Below are 23,778 nucleotides of genomic sequence, written 5' to 3'. Positions count from 1 at the left end.
TTAAGAACATTTTCACTGCAGATTTGACAAAACACAAAGAAAGTACCAATGGGAGATTTCTAAAGATAGTACAGCACTCGACCCAAGGTTTAAGAATCTGAAGTGCCTTTCAAAATCTAAGAGGGACTAGGTGTGGAGCATGCTTTCAGAGGTCTTAAAAGAACACTCCTATGTGGAACCCGAACCATCAAAAAAGAAAAATCAACCTTCTGCTGATAACATCTGACTCAGATGATGAAAACGAACATGCATTGATCTGCACGGCTTTGGATCGTTATAGAGCAGAACCCCTCATCAGCATGGACACATGTCCTCTGGAATGGTGGTTGAAGCATGAAGGGACATATGAATCTTTAGGGTATTTGGCATTTAAATATCTTGAGACGCTGGCTACAACAGTGCCATGTGAATGCCTGTTCTCACTTTCAGGTGTAAACAAAAAGTGGCAGCATTATTTCCCGTAAATGTAAACAAACTTGTTTGTCTGAGCAATTGGATGAACAAGAAGTAGGATTGAATGGACTTGTAGGCTCTAAAGCTTTATATTGTTTTGTTTTTGAATGCAGGTTTTTTCAGATTTTTTTTTTTTTTTTTACATAATCCTACATTTGTAAATTCAACTTTCATAATAAAGAGATTGCACTACAGTACTTGCAATGGGGGAATTGAAAAATACTATTTCTTTTGTTTTTTACAGTGCAAATATTTGTAATCTAAAATAAATATAAATTGAGCACTGTACACTTTGTATTCTGTGTTGTAATTGAAATCAATATATTTGAAAATGTAGAAAACCATCCAAAAATATTTAAATAAATGGTATTCTATTATTGTTTAACAGTGTGATTAAAATTAATTGTGATTTATCATAATAAATTTTTAATCGCTTGTCAGCCCTAATCAAATTAAATTAAATTAATAGAGATATCCTATCTCCTAGAACTGGAAGGGACCTTGAAAGGTCATTGAGTCCAGCCCCCTGCCTTCACTAGCAGGACCAAGTACTAATTTTGCCCCAGATTCCTAAGTGGCCCCCTCAAGGATTGAGCTCACAACCCTAGGTTTAGCAGGCCAATGCTCAAACCACTGAGCTATCCCTCCCCCCAGCATAATATAGTATGCTGCCTTAAGATTGAAGTCAGGAGTGAGAATAAAAACAAAGGATGCTTTTAAAGATCTTATTTAAGAAATGAAGTGTGCAAATCACATTACAGTATTCCTGAAAGCAGGACATAAGGGATCTCCATTAAGATCCAAAAACAGCTTCATGTCCATTTCCCAGCTGAACATTTTACAGCAAAAAGGTAAGAGGTTCAATGGCCTTTCCTATCATGATGCAGATGTTTCTTCCAAATAACTAAATGGATCTGTAACCAGACTGCTCAGCTTTCAGAATATCTTGGCAGCCCTTTTCAGGTCTTGAACTTTACGAATATACTATATACATGTATGAAGTGTTAGTAATCTGAGACACTTGGGAACGAGCTCTCTTATTAAGGGGCTGAAGTGTCCAGTGGCTGTCTGTGCATCTAGCACACTACGGCATAGTTTAAAAGAAAACTGAAAACTAAGTGTTGGTGAGACAGAATGAGCAGCTGAAACAAAGAGGAAATATCAAATATTTCAGCTAGACAGGGGACTAGAAACCAGGACGCCTCAATTCTATTCTCAGTCCTGCAACTACTTTTTCTGTTGCCTTTATGTGTACCTGTACCTACTAATAGTTATCTGGAACACTGTTATACACAGGGCCGGCTTTAGGCCGATTCAGCCGATTCAGCTGAATTGGGCCCCGCGCCAAGAGGGCCCCGCGCTGCAGCTGTCCACCCCGCCCCCAGCTCACTTCCCCCTCCTCCCCTCCCCTGAACGCTCCGCCCCCTCCCCTGCTTCCCGCGAATCAGAGATTCGCGGGAAGTCTGAAAAGAAGCAGGGGCGGGACGGCAGCACAAGGTAAGCTGGGGTGGTGGGGGCGCCAGAAGGGCTCCGGGGAGGCGCGGCCCGTTCCCGCAGGCCCCAGTGGCTCTGGCCCGGCTTGGCTCCAGCCCGGCCCCCGCAGCTCGGGTCGGCTCCGGCCCGGTCCCCGCGGCGCGGGTCTCCCCCCGTCCCCGTCCCCCCCCACGGCGCGGCTCGATTCCTGGGGGCGGGGCTTGCTGCAAGCCCCGCCCCCAGGAATCGGGCCCCGCTCTTGCTAAAGCCGGCCCTGGTTATACAGATAGGATAGGCAATAGTGGATTAACTATTGTTTTATAACTTGGTTTTAGTTTATATTAAGTGCAACAGCTGTGTTAAAGTCCTGTCCTAGACATTTAGGAAGTGGTTGTTGGGTTGGTGGTTTTTTAAACTTTTGACTGATCAATTCCCATCAGTGATTGGTTTGCTCTCTGCCTGCAAAAGAACTGCTTTCAGTTTTGTATTTAGTCATGTTACGTGTTATATTAAGAATATAAGAATGTCCATACTGGATTAGACCAATGGTCTGTCTAGCCCAGCATCCTGTCTTCTGACAGTGGCCAATGCAGGGTGCTTTAGAGAGAATGAACAGAACAGGCAATTGAGTGACCATTCCCAGCTTCTGGCAATCAGAGGCTAGGGACACCCAGAACACAGGGTTGCATCCCTGACCATCTGGGCTAATGGCCATTGATGGATCTATTCTCCATGAAATTATCCAATTCTTTTTTGAACATCATTATAGTTTTGGCCTTCACAATATCCGCTGGCAACGAGTTTAACAGGTTGACTGTGCATTGTGTGAAGTACTTCTTTTTTGTTTGTTTTAAACCTGCTGCCTCTTAATTTCATTGGGTGATCCCTGGTTCTTGTGTTATGTGAAGTAGTAAGTATAGACCTCTGTTATATCCCCTTTTACTGATCTCTTTTCCAAACTGAAAAGTCAGTCTTTTTAATCTCTCCTCATACGAAAGATGTTCCATACCCTTAATCATTTTTGTTGTCCTTCTCTGTACGTTTTCCAATTCCAATATATCTTTCTTGAGATGGGGCAATCAGAACTGCAGGCAGTATTTAAGGTGTGGCCATATCACGGATTTATATAGTGGCATTATATTTTCTCTTATTTTCTGTCCCTTCCCTAATGGTTCCTAACATTGTTAGTGCTTTTTTTTGACTGCCGCGGCACATTGAACAGATGTTTTCAGAGAACTATTCAAAATGACTCCAAGATCTCTTTCTTGAGTGGTAACAGATAATTTAGATCCCATCATTGTGTATGTGTAGTTGTGATTATGTTTTCCAACATGTATTGCTTTGCATTTAACAACACAGAATTTCATCTGCCATTTTATTGCCTAGTCCACCCAGTTTTGTGAGATCCCTTTGTAACTCTTCGCAGTCTGCTTTGGACTTAACTATCATGAGTAGGGCTACAATTTAATCACGGGTATTTTGAGCAAAAGTCACGGACAGGTTACAGGCAAGGAAAAAAACCCATAGCCCATACTTATACCATAAATACCCGATTGAACCTTTGGGGGAAACCCGGGAGGTCCGCAGCACCAGCTGCGGGGGGTGGGGTGGGTGGAGAAGCCAGTGCAGAGGAGGGGAAGCCCGGGGGGCCAGCTGCTGCTCTGGCCGCCCCAGGACCGCTGACAGGAGCCACCGAGCTGCGGCTGATCCCACTGCCCATGGGATCACTTCTCAGGTGATCTCCAGGGCCAGCTGCACTGGCCGCTGTTCAGGCGTTCCCCAGAGCTAGCTGCCAGGGACCACCAGAGCACCGGCCAGTGCAGCTGGCCCTAGGTTGCTCCAGCAGCGCCTGGTGCGGCTGGCTGCAGGGCCACCCGAGTGGCTGGTCCTGGGGCTTCTGGGGAATCCGTGACTTTCGCGACCTCCGTGACAAACATGGAGCCCTAATCATGAGTAATTTTGTATCGTCTGCAAATTTTGCCACCTCAGTTTATCCGTTTTTCCAGATCATTTATTAGTATGTTGAACCGCACTTGTTCCAGTATAGATCCTCGGGGACACCACTATTTACCTCTTTCCATTATGAAAGCTGACCATTTATTCCTACCCTGGTTTCCTGTCTTTTAACCAGTTACAGATCCATGAGGATAGACCTTCCCTCTTATCCTATGACTGCTTACTTTGCTTAAGAGCCTTTGGTGAGAGACTTTGTCAAAGTCTGAAAGTCAAGTACACTATATCCACTGGATCTCTTTTGTCCACATGTTTGACGACTCCCTCAAAGAATTCTAATAGATTGGTGAGGCATGATTTCCCTTTACTAAAGCTGTGTTGACTCTTCCCCAACAAATTGTGTTCATTTGCGTGTCAGATAGTTCTGTTTCCTACTACAGTTTCAACCAATTTGCCTGACAATGAAGTTAGGCTTCCTGGCCTATAACTGCCAGGCTTTCCTCTGGATCCTTTTTTAAACATTGGTGTCACATTAGCTACCCTTAAGTCATCTGGTACAGAAGCGGATTTAAATAATAGGTTACATACCACAGTTGGTAGTTCTGCAATTTTATATTTGAATTCCTTCAGAACACTTTGGCGAATACCATCTGGTGCTGGTGACTTATTACTGTTTAATTTATCAATTTGTTCAAAATCCTCCTCTACTGACATTTCAATCTGGGACAGTTCCTCAGATTTGTCATCTAAAAAAAATGGCTCAGGTATGGGAATCTCCCTCACATCCTCTGCAGTGAAGACTGATGCAAATAATTCATTTAACTTCTCCACAGTTCTTGAGTGCTCCTGTAGTACCTCAATCATTGAGTGGCCCGACTGATTGTTTGGCAGGCTTCCTACTGCTGATGTACTTAGATTTTTTGCTGTTAGAATCTGAGTCTCCATTCTCTTCCTAGACATTATGGTTCTTCTTCACAAGTTATTATTTTGAGTACTAATAATGTTGATGCTGATTTTTCCCCTTTCATTGTGAATGATTCACAACCACTTTGCTTCCATAGTGAGTTATTTATTTCATAAAAAAAATGAACTGCCACTCTTCCCACCCCCACCCCCAACAGCTAGTTCATTTTTAAGATTTGCAAGTTTTCATGACTTTTCACATTCATTTATAATCTGTTTGTATTTCATTGTCCAAAAAGTGTTTACTTTTGATATGTCTCCTATTCCCTCCAAAAACACCAATGCCTATGACACCACCCCCCCCAAGTCCATGATCAGGATGTGGAAGAGGCTTTATGAATCACAAAATATCTATCAACTGAGACAAGCTTTGACATATGCGCATATAATGCAGTTTGCTATGAATATGAAATACTGAAGAAAGTAAGGGCTTGTCTATTCAGGGAAGTTAATGTGAAGTAAGTAGGGTGTAAATTTAAAGTGCGATAGCTATTCCATACTAACTTCTCTGTGTGGAACATCTTGTTCTGCACTAAGGGACTGTCTACACTGTGACGCTGTCGACAAAACTTTTGTCTTTCACGGGTATTTTAAAAAGCCCCCCTGCAAAAGACAAAAGTTTTGCCAACACAAGTGGCAGTGTGAACGCGGCTTTGTCGGCAGGAGTGCTCTCCTGCCAACAAAGCTACTGCCGCTCACAGGGCTGGAAGTATTGTCGGCAAAAGTGCCGACAAAATACCAATAGAAAGCATTCACACGCGCTGACTTTTAGCGACAAGGCTGTGTCGACACAACCTTGCCACTAAAAGCTGCATAGTGTAGACAAGCCCTCAGAGTGCCTTTTTTTGTTGATTAGTTTAATTTGCTTTCTAAGCAGTAACTATTCTGTACTAGTTACTACGGGCTTCCTCCACTCCCCAAGGCTATACTTTTTAAGGCAACAGATGTGTAAGCATCAAGAGCTGAAAAGCCTACAATCTCAAGAGGCCTTGGGGGATATTCAGAGGACAACTGTATCAGAAAGCCAACCCACTATAATGACTTCCTAGTTTTGGAAAACAAGTTAACTAATGAAAATTCAGAGATAAGAAACTGCACCCTGCCAATGTAAACAAACCACACTGATACTGAGGTCAGTAACACAAGTGACTTGAACTACTTGCAAAGAGTAGTTAACAGTCACTGCACAGTCTGTACAGTCAACATCACCCTAAAATTAACGACATAATAGATTACTGTTCTAAGCAAACAGGGTGAAAAGTGCAGCAAGTCTTCCTATTACAGCTCTGAAAAACAAGGTGTGCTCAGGAGGATCTGTTACTTTCCTGCCACCAGTAAATGTGTTAGATACAGTATTTTATTGAACTATTGCAAGCAAATAATGCAAGTTATGAATCAGCAATAAAAAGATCAGTCATTAAAAATGCTGTATTTTAATATTGAGAACATGAGACACAGCACTAGTAACAGGATATAATTAACTAAACAATGTACTCAGCAATGTACTCTTCAAACACCACAAAACACTTACGTATTCTTCTTCAGTTTCCTGTACGAAGAAAGCCTCTCCATTGTCACCCAGCTTCATATGAAGATCAACTGTGTCTCCATTAATTTCTATATCAATCTGTGGGAGCAAAGACAGTTTAATGTAGAGTATCTTCCACACAGCAAAACACACAAATATTTACCTTAAGACTGATTCCTCTCTGATTATTTTTATATGATGCCTGCATTCCACTTTATGATCACCACTCCAACTCCAGGCTTCTCCCAAGAAGACTGTCATACCTCCTGCTTTGTGCTCTCCTACCCCACAAAAGAAATCAGTGCTTTTTTAGGAAGCAGATTGAGGTTTGAAATTTGAAAATGTAGAAAAACATCCAAAAATATGTAATAAATTTCAATTGATATTCTATTGTTTAACAGTGCAATTAAAACTACAATCACAATTAATTTTTTTAATCGCGATTAATTTTTGAGTTAATCGCCTGAGTTAACTGCAATTAGATTTTAAGTAGGACTGTCGATTTATCTTTCTGTAGTTAAGTTTATTTTAACCTTTTATCCTTACGAGTGAGTTTATCTGAAGTTCTTGGGGAATCTGCTCAGACTACAAAGGATGGTGCATATCCACTATCCTTTGACAGTGTCGAACTAATTAATGAGCTTGCACTGTTCAAGAGAGGGTCTTGAGCAGTGTAAGACGGTACATTTCTGGGGTGCAAGGCTGTGGGGGTGGGATTTGCTGGTGTCTCCCCCTATATATTTCATGAATGGCTTCGAGAGCATTCATGCAACTTAGCTGGGTATGTCCCTGGACGTTGTTGGCTGAGTGATCGCAGCACTTGGAGGGGTTTGCTCCTTGTCACTAGCACAGCATTGAGAGAGACAGCCCAGATGGAAGTGTTAAGGGGGCACAACGGTCCCACAGCTCCAGATTGCACCCTAGGAGTGTGTCACTGATATAAAATTACTCAAGGAAGTTAATTCCAACACTGACAAAGTTACAAAGGAATCTCACAAAACTGTCAATAAAATGGCAGATGAAATTCAATGTTGATTAAGTACAAAATACAGCAGAAGATAGTTACGAACACCTCAGGAATGGAAAAAGCAACAGAGGGTCCTGTGGCACCTTTAAGACTAACAGATGTATTGCAGCATAAGCTTTCGTGGGTCTGATGAAGTGGGCATTCACCCACGAAAGCTTATGCTCCAATACATCTGTTAGTCTTAAAGGTGACACAGGACCCTCTGTTGCTTTTTACAGATCCAGACTAACATGGCTACCCCTCTGATTCAGGAATGGAAGTTGTTCATAACTCTGAACAAAATGTTACTTTTTTTCAAAACTGAAAAAAGTTATTTTTACACTGACTTAATACAGCTTTGAAACTTTACTATGCAGAAGAAAAATGCTGCTTTTAACCATCTTAATTTAAATGAAACAAGCACAGAAACAGTTTCCTTACCTTGTCAAATCTTTTTAAAATAGTTTACATTTAACACTGTATTGCATTTGCCTTTTTTTTTGGTCTCCGCTGCTGCCTGATTGAATACTCTGGTGTTCGTAACTGAGTTTCCACTGTAACGCATATTAGAAAACAATCCTAACATACATACAAAATGATGGGGTCTAAATTAGTTGTTACCTCTCAAGAAAGATCTTTGAATCATTGTGGATAGCTCTCTGAAAACATCCGCTCAATGTGCAGCGGCAGTGAAAAAAGCTAACAATATCAGGAACCAATAGGAAGGGATGGAAAATAAGATAAAAAAATATCAGAATGCCATTATATGACTCCATGGTACGCCCACACCTTGAACACTGCGTGCAGTTCTGGCTGCCCCATCTCAAAAAAAGAGTGAATTGGAAAAGATACAGAGAAGGTCAACAAAAATAATTAGGAGTGTATAACAGCTTCCAGAGAAGGAGAGATGAAAAACTCTGGGACTGTTCAACTTAGAAAAAGAGACTACAGGGGGATATGATAGAGGTCTATCAAATCATGAATGGTGTCAAGAAAGTGAATAGGGAAGTGTTATTTACTCCTTTAATTGAGTGACCCCCAGTTCTTGTGGTATATAAATTATCAGGCAGCAGGTTTAAAACAAACATAAGGAAGTACTTCTTCACACAACATACAGTCAACCTGTGGAACTCATTGCCAGGAGATGTTGTGAAGGACAAAAAATATAACTGAGTTCAAAAAAGAATTAGGTGAGTTCATGGAGGATAGGTCCATCAATGGCTATTAGCCAGGATGGTAAGGGACACAACCCCACTCTCTGGGTGTCCCTAAACTTCTGATGGCGGATTGGATGCCAGGGGATGGATCGCTCAATAATTGTCCTGTTCTGTTCATTCCCTCTGAGGCTTCTGGCACTGGCCACTGTCAGAAGACAGGGTACTGGGCGGATGGACCATGGTCTGACCCATATGGCCATTCTTATGTTCTCCAAGAGCCTCTCAGTTTTCCTTCTCCTCCTAGTCCTAAAGATCTCATGTTGCAGTGTCCCTCCTCCCAGCTAAGATGGGGTATACGTTACGACCTCCTAAACTAGTCAATACAGTGACTACAGTTGGCCACAAGATGTGGTATGAAGCACTTCCTCCTCCAGTGTATCGGAGCCAGTCCCATTTAAACAACAAAAGAAAATACACATTTACTAGTAAAAAGCTGTCATTTGAGCAGGGCTGGCTCTAACTTTTTTGGCGCCCCGCCATAACACCCCCCCCCCAGCGCCGCACCGCCCAAACCCCTGGAACACCGGGCCGCCGAACCCCCCCGAGCGCCGCGCCGGCCAACCCCCCCCCGAGCGCCGCGACGGCCACCCCCCCCCCCCCCGAGCGCCTCGCTGCACCTCCCCCCCAAGCACCTCGCCAGGCTGGCCAAACCCCCGGAGGGCTGGGCCGCTCAAATCCCCGCCCCTCCTCAAATCCCCGCCCCCCCCAACCCCTGCCCCCCCCCCCCGAGCGCCGCGCCGGCCAACCCCCCCCGAGCGCCTCGCCAGGCCAGCCAACCCCCCCCCCCCGAGCGCCTCGCCAGGCCGGCCAAACCCACCCCGAGCGCCGCACCTCCCCCACAAGCACCTCGCCAGGCTGGCCAAACCCCCGGAGGGCTGGGCCGCTCAAATCCCCGCCCCTCCCCAACCCCTGCCCCCCCCACCCCCAAGCGCCGCGCCGCCCAAACCCCCGGAGCGCCGGGCCACGCCGCGCCGCTAAATCCCCGCCGCCTCCCCCTCTCCCCCGCGCTGCCAAAACACCCTCCGCGCTGCCCGACCGAAACAAAAAACGAAAACAAAAAACACCGTGAGCGCCCCCCGCCATCCGAACATTGGCCACCCCTTCTAAGGTGCCGCCCCAAGCACGTGCTTGGTCGGCTGGTGCCTGGAGCCGGCCCTGCATTTGAGACAAACTGGTAGATTTGACTGAAGTGTGAGAAAACCCCCTGAACATGTTATAAGACTCTTTTGCAACTTTGATGGCTATAAAATGTCAGAGTATTGATTACATTTCTTATAGCATCAAGAAAGTTACAGGAGGAAGAGAGTAATGACTAACACATAAACGTCCCTAAGCATAAGTAATCTGCAATAACTGAGGTCCCAGTACTACAATCAGCCACTTGGATCCATGTTTCTTCAGCTAGCAGCACTCTGAAAACCTCCCAAAAGTCTAAGGCCATGGAAAGACTATACATCCCTTGGGCTCATATTAAGTTTTCATAGCTTAATGGGTAGCTCTCAGAAATCTCATCTTTCCTTCCTGATCTGCACACACTTATCTTTGCAGTGATACATTCCTTATCAGATGACCGTGCAGCCAAAGATTGTCTATTAGACCTCAAAACCATCATCTTATACCGCCTGTGTGTGAAAGTGTTCTGGCCTCAGCATTGCTGCAGGTTGTGCATGTGTAACAGGAAAAAATATATAATTTTATTTTTTATATATATATTTATATTTTCTTTCAAGTGACAGGTCCATTCCCCAGGCCCATGCCATTTGCTACACTTACCACTTTTTCCTTAGAACGCAGAACACCAAGCTTCCCAAATCGGACATGGAAAGGAGAACACTGGTATGTACCATCCTGCTGCCGAACCACAATTACATCGATGCATCCTGAAAGAGTGGCCTGGTTAATGCCTTTATATAGCTCTTTCACAGTAACTAGAACTTGTCCTGCAAGCTGTCCCACGTAATTCATAGTCTGAGACTGAAAGAAAAAAAAAGGAAAAAATTAAGTCAGATATTTGTACCAAATTTAATCTTGCAATATCATTTAATTATCAACGAGTCTGTTTACTATAAGCCACATAATTAGCACAAGTCTTTTTACAGGCACTTCACTGACTGAACTTTGAACTCCTCCACAAAACAGAATGACAGTTTTCACATAGATATCAAAATGAACCTATATTAAAGAATTTAAGCTAACCTATGAAAAACTATTTAAAAACTATTTTAAAAGAGACTTCTAATTTATGTTGTTTTCAATTCTGAAGGCCTAGATTCAAGTCCTGCTTAGCTTCTCAATGGAACCCAGTGTGGCTGTTTCATTCTCAGAGGACTGCCTACATAAAAATCTTAATATTTTTAATACAATTGTTCAGACAATCTTTACTGAAGACAACAATGTCACAGGTCAACACCACAACATATTGACAGAACTGTATGGATAAGCTTCTGGTACCTCCACAATGTCTGGTTCTTCCTTCATTTTCACCACACTAATTTATAAACAAAGTTAAAAAAATTATAAGAGTATGAAAGTTACTTACATTCAGTGACTTACTTGGAAGGCAAAGTGATGTAGAACAGAAGTGAAACAAAACCAAGGAAGACAGATAAGAAGTCTAGTCCTCCTCCTACACAAGATTAAACAACTGCCTTCTGAAGCAGGAACTGTATGTATTTGCTAGTAAAGTCACCACACATATGCAGTGTCAAGACTTCTCTCAACATAAAACATTCAGTGTATCGAACCCTTCCCAGAGCTTTTAGGAAAAGTGCTGCCATTCATCTGCAGCAGCAGTCACAGAGTGCAATAAGAAAGATTTTTACCTGAAATAAAGGGACAAGCAGAACCACTCTAAGGAAGTTTACACAGATGCCTCAATTCACTTTTAAATAGAAAAAAGTTACAACAGAAGACCAACCATTGTAGCTAGATGAGACAACATACTTCTGACAGTTAAAAATTACTTGCTGGAGACAATATATCTGAATTAAAAATAGATGACGATATAACATGTTCAGAGAAACATCAACATCCAGCTACCAACATTATTAATATAAGGCTTGAAAAACCCACTCACCAGGGACAAGTAGGCAACTTTTCTGGTGACTGCTCTCAACTTCTACGGAACCTAAGCTTTTATTTAAAAAATGAATTTCCATACCTTAAGTTTATGAAGATAGTCTTTCATACACAAAGAGTGTAAACCAGGGGTCAGCAACGTTTGGCAAGCGGCTCGCTAGGGTAAGCACCCTGGCGGGCCGGGCCAGTTTTATTTACCTGCTGACGCAGCAGGTTCGGCTGATCGCGGCCCCCACTGGCCGCGGTTTGCCGTCCCGGGCCAATGGGGGCAGCGGGAAGCCGCGGCCAGCACATCGCTCGCCCGTGCCGCTTCTCGCTGCCCCCATTGGCCCGGGACGGTGAACCGCTTCTGAGAGTGGCTGCATGAGATTCTAGGCGGGGACCCCACCAGGATCCCAACACTCTGTGGATACCTCCCAGGGGACCTAGACGGCCACAGACAACAACGAGGAAGACATTGTTGATGAGGAAGAGGAGGAGGAGGGGAATGCACAGGAGAATAACTGACATTCTTCGAGATAAGTGTCCCTGTGGATGCTACACTTCAGGTGAATGTGTATCCCAGAGCCTTCAGTCACAGATTTGTACAACAGTACCTCTACAGGCTGTGCACGCCTCTCGAGCTGTCAGTGTTTGAATAGCACGTGCACAGCCCGAGCTCCTCAGTTCCTTCTCTACAACGGAGTCCATTACGAATTCCGAAGTAGGGGGAGGAGGGCGGGTAGTGGCCGAGTACCTTGGGGAATGTATTTACTGCTGTGAATTGTTTCATTCATTGCAACAGTTAACCTTTTGTTTTCAACAACATATTCTTTTCCTTGCAGGTGCAACATTTTCTCTGGGTGCTTCCTCCACTCCAGCACAAAGGCTGTCCCAGATTAGAAGGCGAAAAAAGCAGACAAAGGAAGACATGTTCCGTGATTTGATGCGTTCTTCCGAGGCTGACAGGGCCCAGCTCCATGCCTGGAGGCTCTCACACTCAGAGAGCAAGCGCATTGACCAAGAGGGCAGAAAAGCAAGCAGGGAACAAGAGCGTAACACGCATGAGGAGATGTTGCGGCTCATGGGGGAGCAAACAGACATGTTGAGGCATCTGGTTGAGGTGCAGGAAAGGCAGCTAGACAGTAGAGCCCCGCTGCACCCAATGATGAACCAGCTGCTCTCCTCACCAAGTTCCATATCCTCCTCTCCCAGATGTCCTAGAATACAGAGGGGAGGAAGGGGAAGAGTTCCGTTATCCCTTGAACTCAACTCCAGGGGATGGTTCATGGAGCAGAAAGCTCTCATTCCCACAGCTTTTATTGCTAGACAGTGCAATTGTAATAAGTTACATGTCCTTGCCCCTCCCTCCCTGTGTTATCAGGCCCTTACCTGGTTATCATTGCTGTCTCTGTTCTGTGTTTGTTAGCATAATAAAAATGCATGAATTGAGTACAAGAGGCTCTTTATTCACTGTGCACACTGTGGTTGGTGGGGGTTTAGTTTACAGGGCAGTACATGTGAAAAAGGGGGCAGGTTGGTAAGGAACAACACACAGAACTGTCACATCAGTGTTGGATCATTCATGAAACTGGTTTTCAAAGCCTCTCGAAGATGCAGTGCACCTCAATGTGCTCTACTTATTGCCCTGGTGTCTGGCTGCTCATAATTGGCAGCCAGGCGATCTGCCTCAACCCCCCACCCAGGCAGAAACTTTTCCCCCTTAACTTTCACAGATATTATGTAGAGCACAGCAAGCAGCAACAACAATAGGAATATTGCTTTTGCTGAGGTCTAACCTAGTGAGTAAATTGCACCAGCGCCCCTTTAGACAGCCAAAGGCACATTCTACCACTATTCTGCACTTGCTCAGCCTCTGGTTGAACTGCTCCTTACTACTGTCCAGGCTGCCAGTGTACAGCTTCATGAGCCACGGGAGCAAGGGGTAGGCTGGGTCTCCAAGGATGGGTCTCCAAGGATAACTATTGGCATTTCAATATCACCAATGGTAATTTTCTGGTCTGGGAAGAAAGTTCCTTCTTGCAGCTTTCTGAAGAGACTGGAGTTCCTAAAGACGCGCACATCATGTACCTTTCCCGACCATCCCACGTTGATGTCGGTGAAACGACCCCTGTGATCCACTAGTGCTTGCAACACCATTGAGAAGTAGCCCTTCTGGTTTATGTACTCTTTGGCAAGGTGGTCTGGTGCCAAGATAGGGATGCGCATTCCGTCTGTCGCCCCACCAGATTTAGGGAACCCCATCGCAGCAAAGCCATCCATTATGTCCTGCACGTTTCCCAGAGTCACTACCCTTCTTAGCAGAAGTGAATTGATTTCCCTGGCTACTTGGATCACAGCAGCCCCCACGGTAGATTTACCCACTCCAAACTGATTCCCGATTGACCGGTAGCAATCTGGCGTTGCAGGCTTTCACAGGGCTATCGTTTTTTCAACTGACAGAGCAGGTCTCATTTTGGTATTTCTGCACTTCAGAGCTGGAGAAAACAATTTGCAAAGTTCCATGAATGTGGCCTTAAGCATTCGAAAGTTATGCAGCCACTGCTCCTCATCCCATATCTGCATCACAATGCGGTCCCACCAGTCTGTCCTTGTTTCTCTAGCCCAGAAGGGGCATTCCACTGTGTCAACAAGCTTGGCTGCTGCTGCCAGTATGTGCAAATTGCTCCGTTCCATGGCTTCCAGCACAGCTATTTGTGTGGCATCACATTCTTCCGCGAGGCTGTTCCTGACTATGCTCTGCAAATATCGCAGGACGACGCGCGAGGAGTTTGTGACGCTCACAACAACAGCGTATAGCTGAGCGGGGTCCATGCTTGCTGTGCTATGGCGTCTGCACAAGTAACCGAGGCTTAAGCGCGAAAATGATTGTTTGCTGTTGCTTTCAGGGAGGGAGGGAGGAGCCAAGAGCATCATGGGAGGCTTACGATATGTACCCAAAACACTTCACGAAAATGTTTTTGTCCCATCAGACATTGGGAGCCTAACCCAGAATACCAATCGGGAGCAGGAACTGTGGGATAGCTGCCCACAGTGCATCACTCTGTGAGTCGATGCTACCAATGGTAGTGGGGATGCGCTCTGCCGACGGAATGTACATAGTGGGGACATACACCATCGATTTTGTAAAATCGGAGGCTACAGATCAACTGTAATTTTGTAGTGTAGACAAGCCGTCAGAAGCAGGGGGGAGGGGGGAAGAGATGCAAATGCACAGCAGCATGACAGAATTATGGAGACCAACATGCAGCTGCAATAAAGAAGCTTGTGGAATCTCTTCTAGAAATAAGCATTTTTGCTACCTTACTGTAGCAATAACAGCAGAATTATGTTTACAAAACAGCAGATGTAACACTGAAGGTCATGAAGAACATTTATCAAAATTGAAAGCCACTCAACTATCTTTGTTATATATGAATTGTCCAGTTTGTTTTTTAAATAAGCTGCAAATCAGGTATTTAAGTTTCAAGTGCAAAAAAGAGAGACTACATTTTAGAAGTCAGGCTCTTAAGAATAGCTTACTTGGGGTAATGAAAACTACCTTTAGTTATTTTAGTAGATCCAAATTGGGACATGAAATTGATCAAGTAGGGGTCAAAACACCACTTCATATCTAAGAATGTATAGCTGCCCGGAGTCTCAATATGTCAAGAGGACCACAGGTTTTCTGGATCTTTTTTTTTAATTGTGATTTAGCCGTTCAAAGAGCATTCTGGAAAGCCTAAAGTAAGTAGTACTGAATTTGATAAGTAGCAGCAATGTCATTGCTTAAATACATGCAGATGCTTCACCAGTGTGAGAGAAGCAGTTCTGACCACAGATTTAGAAATGCTACAAGGAAACTTTTGCAGTAATGTTTCCCCTCTTACTTTCAGGCTTATATGGCTAAAATCTCACATTGTCTTGACTGCAGACAGAAAAGAAAGAAACCATGGCTTCCTCTTCATCTTCTTTGGAACCACCTAAAAGCAGTCTAGTTTCCATGGCTGGTATAAAAGGTGAGAGTCTGCTGGGAAAGCTGAGATAGGCTTAATGAATGTGACAGCATTTAAAAAAAAAAATTATTTTAGCTTTCATTTGTCCCTGGGACTCAGAACATGCATGCTACCTGCCGCGTTCAAACTCTTCCCTCTTGACTTCTGAGTAATAGCCAAAAGTTAAATTTTAGTCAATAATAAAAATATTGCTGAGTTAACAGCAGATTTTAAAGGCTCAGCAATACTGAGGGCTCCAAAGCAGAGGGGAACTTCTTGTAATTTTTAATGCTCAAGAGGTCTTGGTTTTTGAACGCTTAAGTTATATGCTTGCATTTGTAAGATTCTCTATAGTTGAAAATATTCAAATATTGGTGGAGTATGCTGTGGCTCTAAGCAGGAAGAAAAAAAAAATTGCATCGCCAGAAAACACTGCCCTACAGTATTAAAGGTTTTTCAGGCAAAAAGCCATGACAGAATTCAAAAAGTTGAAACTGCCTGCTCTATCTTCTATTAAGACAAATTGTAACAGTAAATACAGAACTAGGGGGAAAGTTACTTACTCTGGAAATGAAGCCACATGTTTATGAAACTAAAAATAGCTAGGTTATGTAGCATAGCTTGTTCCACGCGCAAGATACTTAAACCAATATTAACTAAATTAACTCTCCACGCCCCTGTAAAATAGATTTTACAGTTCGAGGAACTGAGGCGAGTAGCTTTCACAATGGCAAATGGGACACAACTCAGGAGTTTTCAGCTCAGACTACATGTCTGATTTATTCTAGACACTAGAGGTTCAAATTACATTTTTAAAACACCTTCGGCAGGAAACTCTCAAATTTAAGGAGTTCTAATTTAAGTTTTGAGGTCTGAGGCAGGGACCATGTCTGTCTGCCATAAAGCATGTAGCACACTTTTGAATACTGCAAAAGTAATACAATGTACATTAATGTGCACTGTTTATAGTTTAGGAACTTTTAATGGAACATCTATATGCAAGCACGTGACATAACTGGAACAGCATCTACAAGAAGAGGAAAAACTTCCTGTGTATTTGTGGCATTTCTTCAGTGCAACAATGGAAAAACAATTTATCTTAATTTTTTAAAACCTAGCTCAGAATCCTGGTGTACTCCATCTGGTTTACTAATGCAACCTTTGGTTAGCTAATTGTATTGTTTGGGAAATCCAAAGTATTACATGCTAATACATGTTGTAAGATACAACTTTTTCAATCAAAATGATACACAGTTCACTTTATACACACACAAGCAACTGACAGGATGTTTCCGCTACAAAGGGAATGAATCATAACTATCATTATGAAAAAATGTCAATGGAGGTCTTAATAGATAAGAGAATTAATTGTTCTATTGATTTCACATTGTATCTATTGCAGAGTGCCTTCTGAGTTAGTAATAAAGGGTTGCTCCTTTTCATTACTACTACAGAAAAGGGAAGAATGGAAAAGAAAAAGAGTGTAGTCTTGATTTTCTTCAATTTACCTGGTTTTGCCCATGTAAAAATACATATTTATTAGGTAGGAGTTATGTTTAACTGGATACAATTGTCATTTAGTCAAAATTTTATTAGATTTGTTCCTCATTTATAATTTTTATTAGTATCTTGTTCACTTTTAATTAAGAGTTTTGTACATATTTAATTACAAGATCAGCAAAACTATAACTGCAGCTATAATATTTACTTGTATTAGTTATAATAATTTACTTGTATTTAGTTATAATAAATAATACAGAGGACTGGCAGCTTCCAAATGTCACTTGAATAAAAATCCTTATTTAAAATAATGTTTTTAAAATGTTTCATTAATTTTTACTTTATACTCCATTTTTCAGTTTGCGTATAAAAATAAATTTCTAACTAGGTCACTTCATATTCTTTATAGCAAAAGTTAACTAGATATACAGAAGTATATCTAACAAAGGAACTGGGTATGCCAAGGTATACATAGCAAAAAACAAATATACATTTTGCTCTTAAATAAACATAACAAAAAAAAAAGATTTAGAAGTTGCGGTTGAGCATGTAGTTATGAAAGAGAATGTGAAACCAAATCAAGTCCACTGAAGTTCAAATTAAGGTTTTCTAAAGAGTATTGCAACTCAAAAAGAGCTTGAAACTAAATGTTTCTCTGACAGATCCACTATGACTATTAACTACTTGACTGTGCCACACAAAATGAAGTCACTATATTTATAGTAAATAAGGATATCAGGGACAGAACTCACCAAGATACCAGAAGGGATTCCTTCATGTGCAATGACTGCATTCTTATTTATGTCATCTTCAATATCAATCTTTTCTGAGAAATACATCTCACAAAAGAAGTTAACTTTTCACAGTACAGGTAAATACCAATCTAAAAAGCATAACATTATGTTGTACCAACTTTTTCTTCTTAAGATGGAAGCAGAATTTTACCACAAGTATTTTAAAATAGTAAGGTTTTCTCCCCTGCAGTCTTTCCTTCCTGAGAGAGGTTGATGTTCAGTCTACTTTCACACGTAATGGTATGGTTAAGTAAGGAAATGGCTATTTAGAAAAAGTCACATAGAAACTCCTTCACCAATAAGATTTGCTTGAACTGTCACAACCCCCTTCCTCTGTGAGATAAGAAGTAACATGAATATACTTTAGCATATGTTTGTACTGATAGTGTAATACAAAATCATTTACCCTAAGTCACATGATATTAGATGAGACTTCCATGTAATGAAACAGGGATTTAGTTAATGATTCTTATGCTTTGTCAACACTACGCTGATTTAGATGTTTTGCCATTGTAACTACCACCTGTAGCAATGTTGTGAGCTTTAGTACAGATTGCAGCTTCCTGTGGGTACAATCATATGACACTATCAGCCATTCTACCCTGGTACTCCATCAGCGGCTAAAATCAGTGGAGTTGAACTGAAGATTTAAGTTTTAAAGGAAAAAAAATCCTACTATTCAACCCAAGTCCTGACTCACACAAAGGTTTTGTACTGATTTAACTATTTCTATTAGGGTGTGATTTTTTTTTTACTGAAATAATTAAATTGGTACAACCCCTAGTGTGCATGAAGTTATACTGGTATAGTTTATCCCCTACAATTTATAAGAATAAGCTATACAAATTAGCACTTTTATACCAATGCAACAGTATCCACACTAGGGTGTTAATACCACTTTAACTATACCTGTATTGTGGTGGTACAACTTGTGAGTTTAGACAAACCCTAAAAGTTCACCATGTACCAGAATCACTATTTCGTTAAAGGCAAAGAAAAAACACAACTTTTTAAATCGGAGAGAATGTAAAGCAGCACTACTGCTCTAATTAGTATCAAGGCTATATGAAATCACTGAGAAATTCAGTACAAAAACAAAGCAAATTTCTCCTCGAAGCCTAGGTGACCTTGACCACATTATGAAAAATATGAACCATCTAACATAGAACGTTAACATTTTTCTTCCACACAGTTTTCATCAATTTCGATCAACTGCAACTGAAAATAAAGAGGTTGTAACTACCACAGAAGTTTCTTTAACTTCAAATTTACATAATTGTTTCTGAGAGGTCCTACATGTTGAACCACCATCTCCATTATACCCTCCTCTAAAGTAATCAATACATTAGACTTGGATGAAGGCAAATTAGTTGTTGATTGCAGCCGAATGGCCTCAAGAATCTTCTCAAGAGAACTTCTAGAGGCCACAGGTGAAGCCAATCTAGATTAATCTAAATTTTTGCCAGAAATATATGCAGCCTTGATTACTGTCCCTCACTTGCAGTAACTACTATGAGGATGGACAAGGGTAGACTCCACTTGCCCTCAGATTTTACAGTCACCCGTCCCCCACCACTACCACCTTCATTTAAGTCAGCAACTAGGACTCTAATGTGACAATGTATTTTTTAGTCATTTTTGAAAGTAGAACCACACTGGACAGAGAGAAGCATGTTACTAAAAGTGAAATAATTTTGAGCTTCAGTATCTCACACTTTGCTAGTCTATAACACATCATTCAACAAATCAAATTCCCAGTTGTCCAGGAGTACAGAGCATTAGTCCTCAGCCCTGACAGCTGGTAGGACTTTGACCCTGGATCAGTAAGAATTCAAAACATGTAAATCCCAAACCAGTGTAATTTTTATTCACTATATGTCTGGAGTTTTTATTGGTAAAAATACCAACCAGTTTTGAAGTTAAACCCACTAAAAGCAGCACACAACAATTCTGTAATCTTGATAGGACTAGTAGTGAACTTTGGGTACACTGAGACACCACCCCAAAAAAAAAAATCCTAGTAAGGACAAGCCCCTCCCATCCCCAAGTATACTTGGGGTCTGTATTACACATTGAGCAGGGCTAGTGGTAAGGAAACCCTACTTGCAACTGACAAATGAAGTACTTGTCAAGTTTGCAGGGTGGATAAAAAACAATTACAAAAAAAACCACCTGATTTTTTATTTAAATTGGATTTTTTTGATAAAAAACTAAGATATCTTTGAGCTATAATGTATCTCATCATGGAATAGGGATTATAAATTCTAATTATATAGTATGAGACAATATATTCATGTAATGTTCAAGAAAAGTTTTGTAAATGAGTTCCAATAGTTCATGGATTAGGGACCCAATTTTATGGGGCTCCAGCGGCTTCTGTATAGATTATTTAGGTTAAACTTTCTATCTACCCATTCGGACTCCGTGCTCAGTCTAGAAGATAACCATCAGAGATACTTAGTTTTGCAGTTCTCAAACTGTAGATTTGTGTCTCCAGAGATAACATACTTATTAACAGCAAAAATGTTTTTAAATAAATCAAATATAGAGGTGAGACATAGCAGACCTCAACCCTACTGTCCCTCTGCAAATTTGTGCACACAGAATCAATCCCTGACCTCTCTCTAAAAGTACAAAGTCTCAAAAAGTTCAATGAATAGAAGATTGTTGGGGGCGGAATAGATCTGGACAAGGAGAAGAAGTCTGCAGATAAATGTGAGAAGGGAGGGACAAACAGTAGAAACAAAAGTGAAACTGTTTGAGCAGCATATTCTGGAAGTCTTGAGGTCTTTCTGAGTGTAACCTTCATTGATTTGAGATCTACCATACCATTCTCTCACTAGAAGGGAAAACCTATAATGGCAGCAGGCGGTAAAAGAGACCCAGTTTGGGAATAGGAAACATTCAAGAAATATATGTTTGCTGATGATGTTTTAAAGAAAGACACACCAGTGAACTGGTGGAAGTCACTTAAGCACTTGAATTCAGAGACTGTTGAAGAGATAATCTCACTTTAAACAGCAGTAGTGTCTTCTGCCAGTGTAGAAAGAATATTTTCCTCCTTTGGACTAATTCATTTCAAATTGAGAAATTGTTTGAGACCTGAAAAAGCAGGAAAGCTTGTTTTTCTTTTCCAGATTATGAACAAACAGAAAATGAAGGTGAAGATGTCTGAGTTAGCTGCAGAAGCCAATATTTTAAGTTTCTTGTGTTGACCTGTCTGACATAGTCGATTTAATTTTTTTTTTAATATTTCATTTAACTATTTTACTTAAAAACAATTTTAACAAAAACAAACCTGATTTTAAAAAACTTGAATGTTTAACTAAATTCAAAAATTCAAATGCTTGTTTTGTTAAAATATTATATCTTTGCTGCTGAAGAAAAAAAATCCAGAATACATGTTGTTGTTTTAGATAAATAAAAATGTAAATGTCTGTCTGGTGATGTTCTCCTCCTAATACAGCATGGCAAGAAAAACCTTCAAATATAAATGATTAACCTGTTGAATTAGAGATAGTTCACCTCCCAATGACTTCATAAATATCTGCTTCAATTACCTTTGGTAAATGAAATAACCGAACAATCATACATTTTCTGATATAGCTGTAAAAGTAATCTGAAAAGTCTTCAAAATAAATCACTTTTAAAATGTATAGTGTGTACCTTCTAAAAATGAAACCTACATCTAGCTCTGAGTTGTGATGAATATGTATTAAGATTATAACAACCAACAAGAATGCACTTTTATGTAGAAAACCATGATTAAATCAAGTCTTCCTGACTAGTGATTTAAATCATGATTTAAAACAATTTAATTTAAATCAAATCCACCCTGCAAGTTTGTATAGCACTTGGATACTACAATGACTGGCACAGAAAAGACCAGTTTTCTTTCTTACCTGTGAGGTAAAGGGGGAGTAAGAAATTAATTTTTGTATATGTTAATCTTACCTAAGTACTGCAGTTTCAAATGTGAATCTTCTCCAGTCTGCAAACAGCTTACTTGCTTCTGCTATTGCTCATTACTTTCCTGATACTTATGAAAGTTCTCCTAGCAAGAACCTTGTTAGACAAAGCCTGTTAAAGTGGGCAAAGAGACATAAGGCATAAACACACCCTAGGATATAAATGTATTCTTGCTTAAATCAAAGATAGTAAATATTTAAAAAAAGATTGTGTGTGGCACATTCCTATGCCAGTGAAACCACTTGCTTTTCCTCGGCTTTTTCCTTCTTCATACTGTTGGTCTCTCTTTATAACTGGTCATCTTTTACCACAATTTTAGAGATTAAGACACCTTATCTAGAGATTGATTTTTCAGCTTCAACACCTTTTTTTTTTTTTTTTTTTTTTTTTTTTTAAAAACACAATTTTCTGTTTTACCCATTATTTAAAAAAGTTCAGCATTCCAGTTTGACACTCAGTACTTCAACAGATCCTTATACATTTCTATACACCACTTCAGTTGCACCTACCAGAAGGCATTCATATCTCAAGGAGTGGATGGTGGGAGAAGCTTTGGATAAGAGCTACACTCTAACCTCTCAACGAGTTTCCCTGAATGTTAGTAAATTAAACAAGATGTAATTCCCTTTAGAAATAATTATAAAGTTAGCATATTTTTTCAAGTATGCAACAGCTAGTAAATGCCAGAATTAAGATTGCCTGCACAACCTTAATTTTGGCCACCTTGGGCATAGGCATTGTGAATAGTCTAATTACATGATTACATAATATTTTTTTTCCACAGGACTACTTCTTAATTCAGTGCACAGGAGAGTGCACTTAATGAGCAACTAATATTTTATTTTATCCATATTGTTCAAAGTGTGAAGTACACAAGGCTTGGGGACACACTATCCAAACCCTGTTCTGAAGACAGAATTAATTTCCTCAGTCTTTTCTATGGCAGTCATTGTAGTATCCAAGTGCTATCCAACCTTTACTTTATTTTCACAATATCCATGTGAGATAAGTGAGTATTATCCCCACTTTGCAGATGGGGAACTGAGGCAGAAAAAGATAAATTTATTTTCCGCTCCACTCCTCACTAATTAGGCCTCAAGTGGAGTATTGTGTCCACTTCTGGACGCCACATTTCAGGAAAGAAGTGGACAAATTGGAGAAAGTCCAGAGAAGAGCAACAAAAATTATTAAAGGTGTAGAAAACATGACCTATTATGGAAGATTTAAAAAATTGGGTTTGTTTAGTCTGGAAAAGAAAAGACTGAGAGGGGACATAGTAACCATTTTCAAGTACATAAAAGGTTGTTACAAGGAGGAGGGAGAAAAAATGTTCTTCTTAACCTCTGAGGATAGGACAAGAAGCAATGGTCTTAAATTGCAGCAAGGGAGGTTTAGGTTGGACATTAGGAAAAACTTCCTAACTGTCAGGGTGGTTAAGCACTGGAATAAATTGACTAGGGAGGTTGTGGAATCTCCATCATTGGAGATTTTTAAGAGCAGGTTAGACAAACACGTGTCAGGAATGGTCTAGATAATACTTAGTCCTGCCATGAGTGCAGCAGACTGGACTAGATGACCTCTCGAGGTCCCTTCCAGTCCTATGATTCTACGTTCAAAAGTATCCACTAGTTTTAGGTGTCCAATTTGAGACACTTAGGGCCTGATATTTGAGAATACTTAGCATAATATAGAACTTTAAATGTTCAACACACAGCTCCCATTTACTTTAGTTGCAGCTCTGGGAGCTCAGCATTTCTGTAAGTCAGACCCCAGGGTACCAAGTTAGGCACCCAGAAAACAAGGAACACACAATTACTGACCAACTTGAAAAGCTTGGTTTAAGAAACTTCACCCTCCCAGTGGACGGGCT

At 41.0% G+C, this 23,778-nt stretch overlaps 2 protein-coding genes across 6 annotated transcripts in view; one reads left to right on the top strand and one right to left on the bottom strand.

Moving 5' to 3' along the window:
* The window catches only part of EMILIN2 (elastin microfibril interfacer 2), a 104,478-nt gene extending 91,388 nt beyond the window's left edge, over positions 1-13,090 (top strand). Inside the window, exon 9 of the mRNA XM_042854791.2 lies at positions 12,496-13,090. The gene's annotated coding sequence lies outside the window, so the exon portion shown is untranslated. The remainder of the gene's footprint in view (positions 1-12,495) is intronic.
* LPIN2 (lipin 2) overlaps positions 1-23,778 on the bottom strand; it is a 62,935-nt gene that overhangs the window by 29,524 nt on the left and 9,633 nt on the right. For 2 of the 5 annotated variants that reach the window (XM_008174990.4, XM_008174992.4), the window contains exons 1-3: positions 17,898-18,183; positions 10,367-10,567; positions 6,374-6,469 (exon numbers count right to left, since the gene is read on the bottom strand). In XM_008174990.4, coding sequence (XP_008173212.2) covers positions 6,374-6,469; positions 10,367-10,567; positions 17,898-17,984 — 384 coding nt within the window. In that variant the 5' untranslated portion in view covers positions 17,985-18,183. Of the gene's footprint in view, positions 1-6,373; positions 6,470-10,366; positions 10,568-11,132; positions 11,253-17,897; positions 18,184-21,893; positions 22,015-23,778 lie in introns of those variants that run through there. The other 3 variants (XM_042854793.2, XM_065585325.1, XM_008174993.4) reach the window with 3 other exon arrangements.

The sequence above is a fragment of the Chrysemys picta genome, chromosome 2, assembly GCF_011386835.1.
Source record: "Chrysemys picta bellii isolate R12L10 chromosome 2, ASM1138683v2, whole genome shotgun sequence".
NCBI lineage: Eukaryota > Metazoa > Chordata > Testudines > Emydidae > Chrysemys > Chrysemys picta.
Note: the sequence above shows the minus strand (reverse complement) of the source record. Positions and strands in the feature narration are given on the sequence as shown.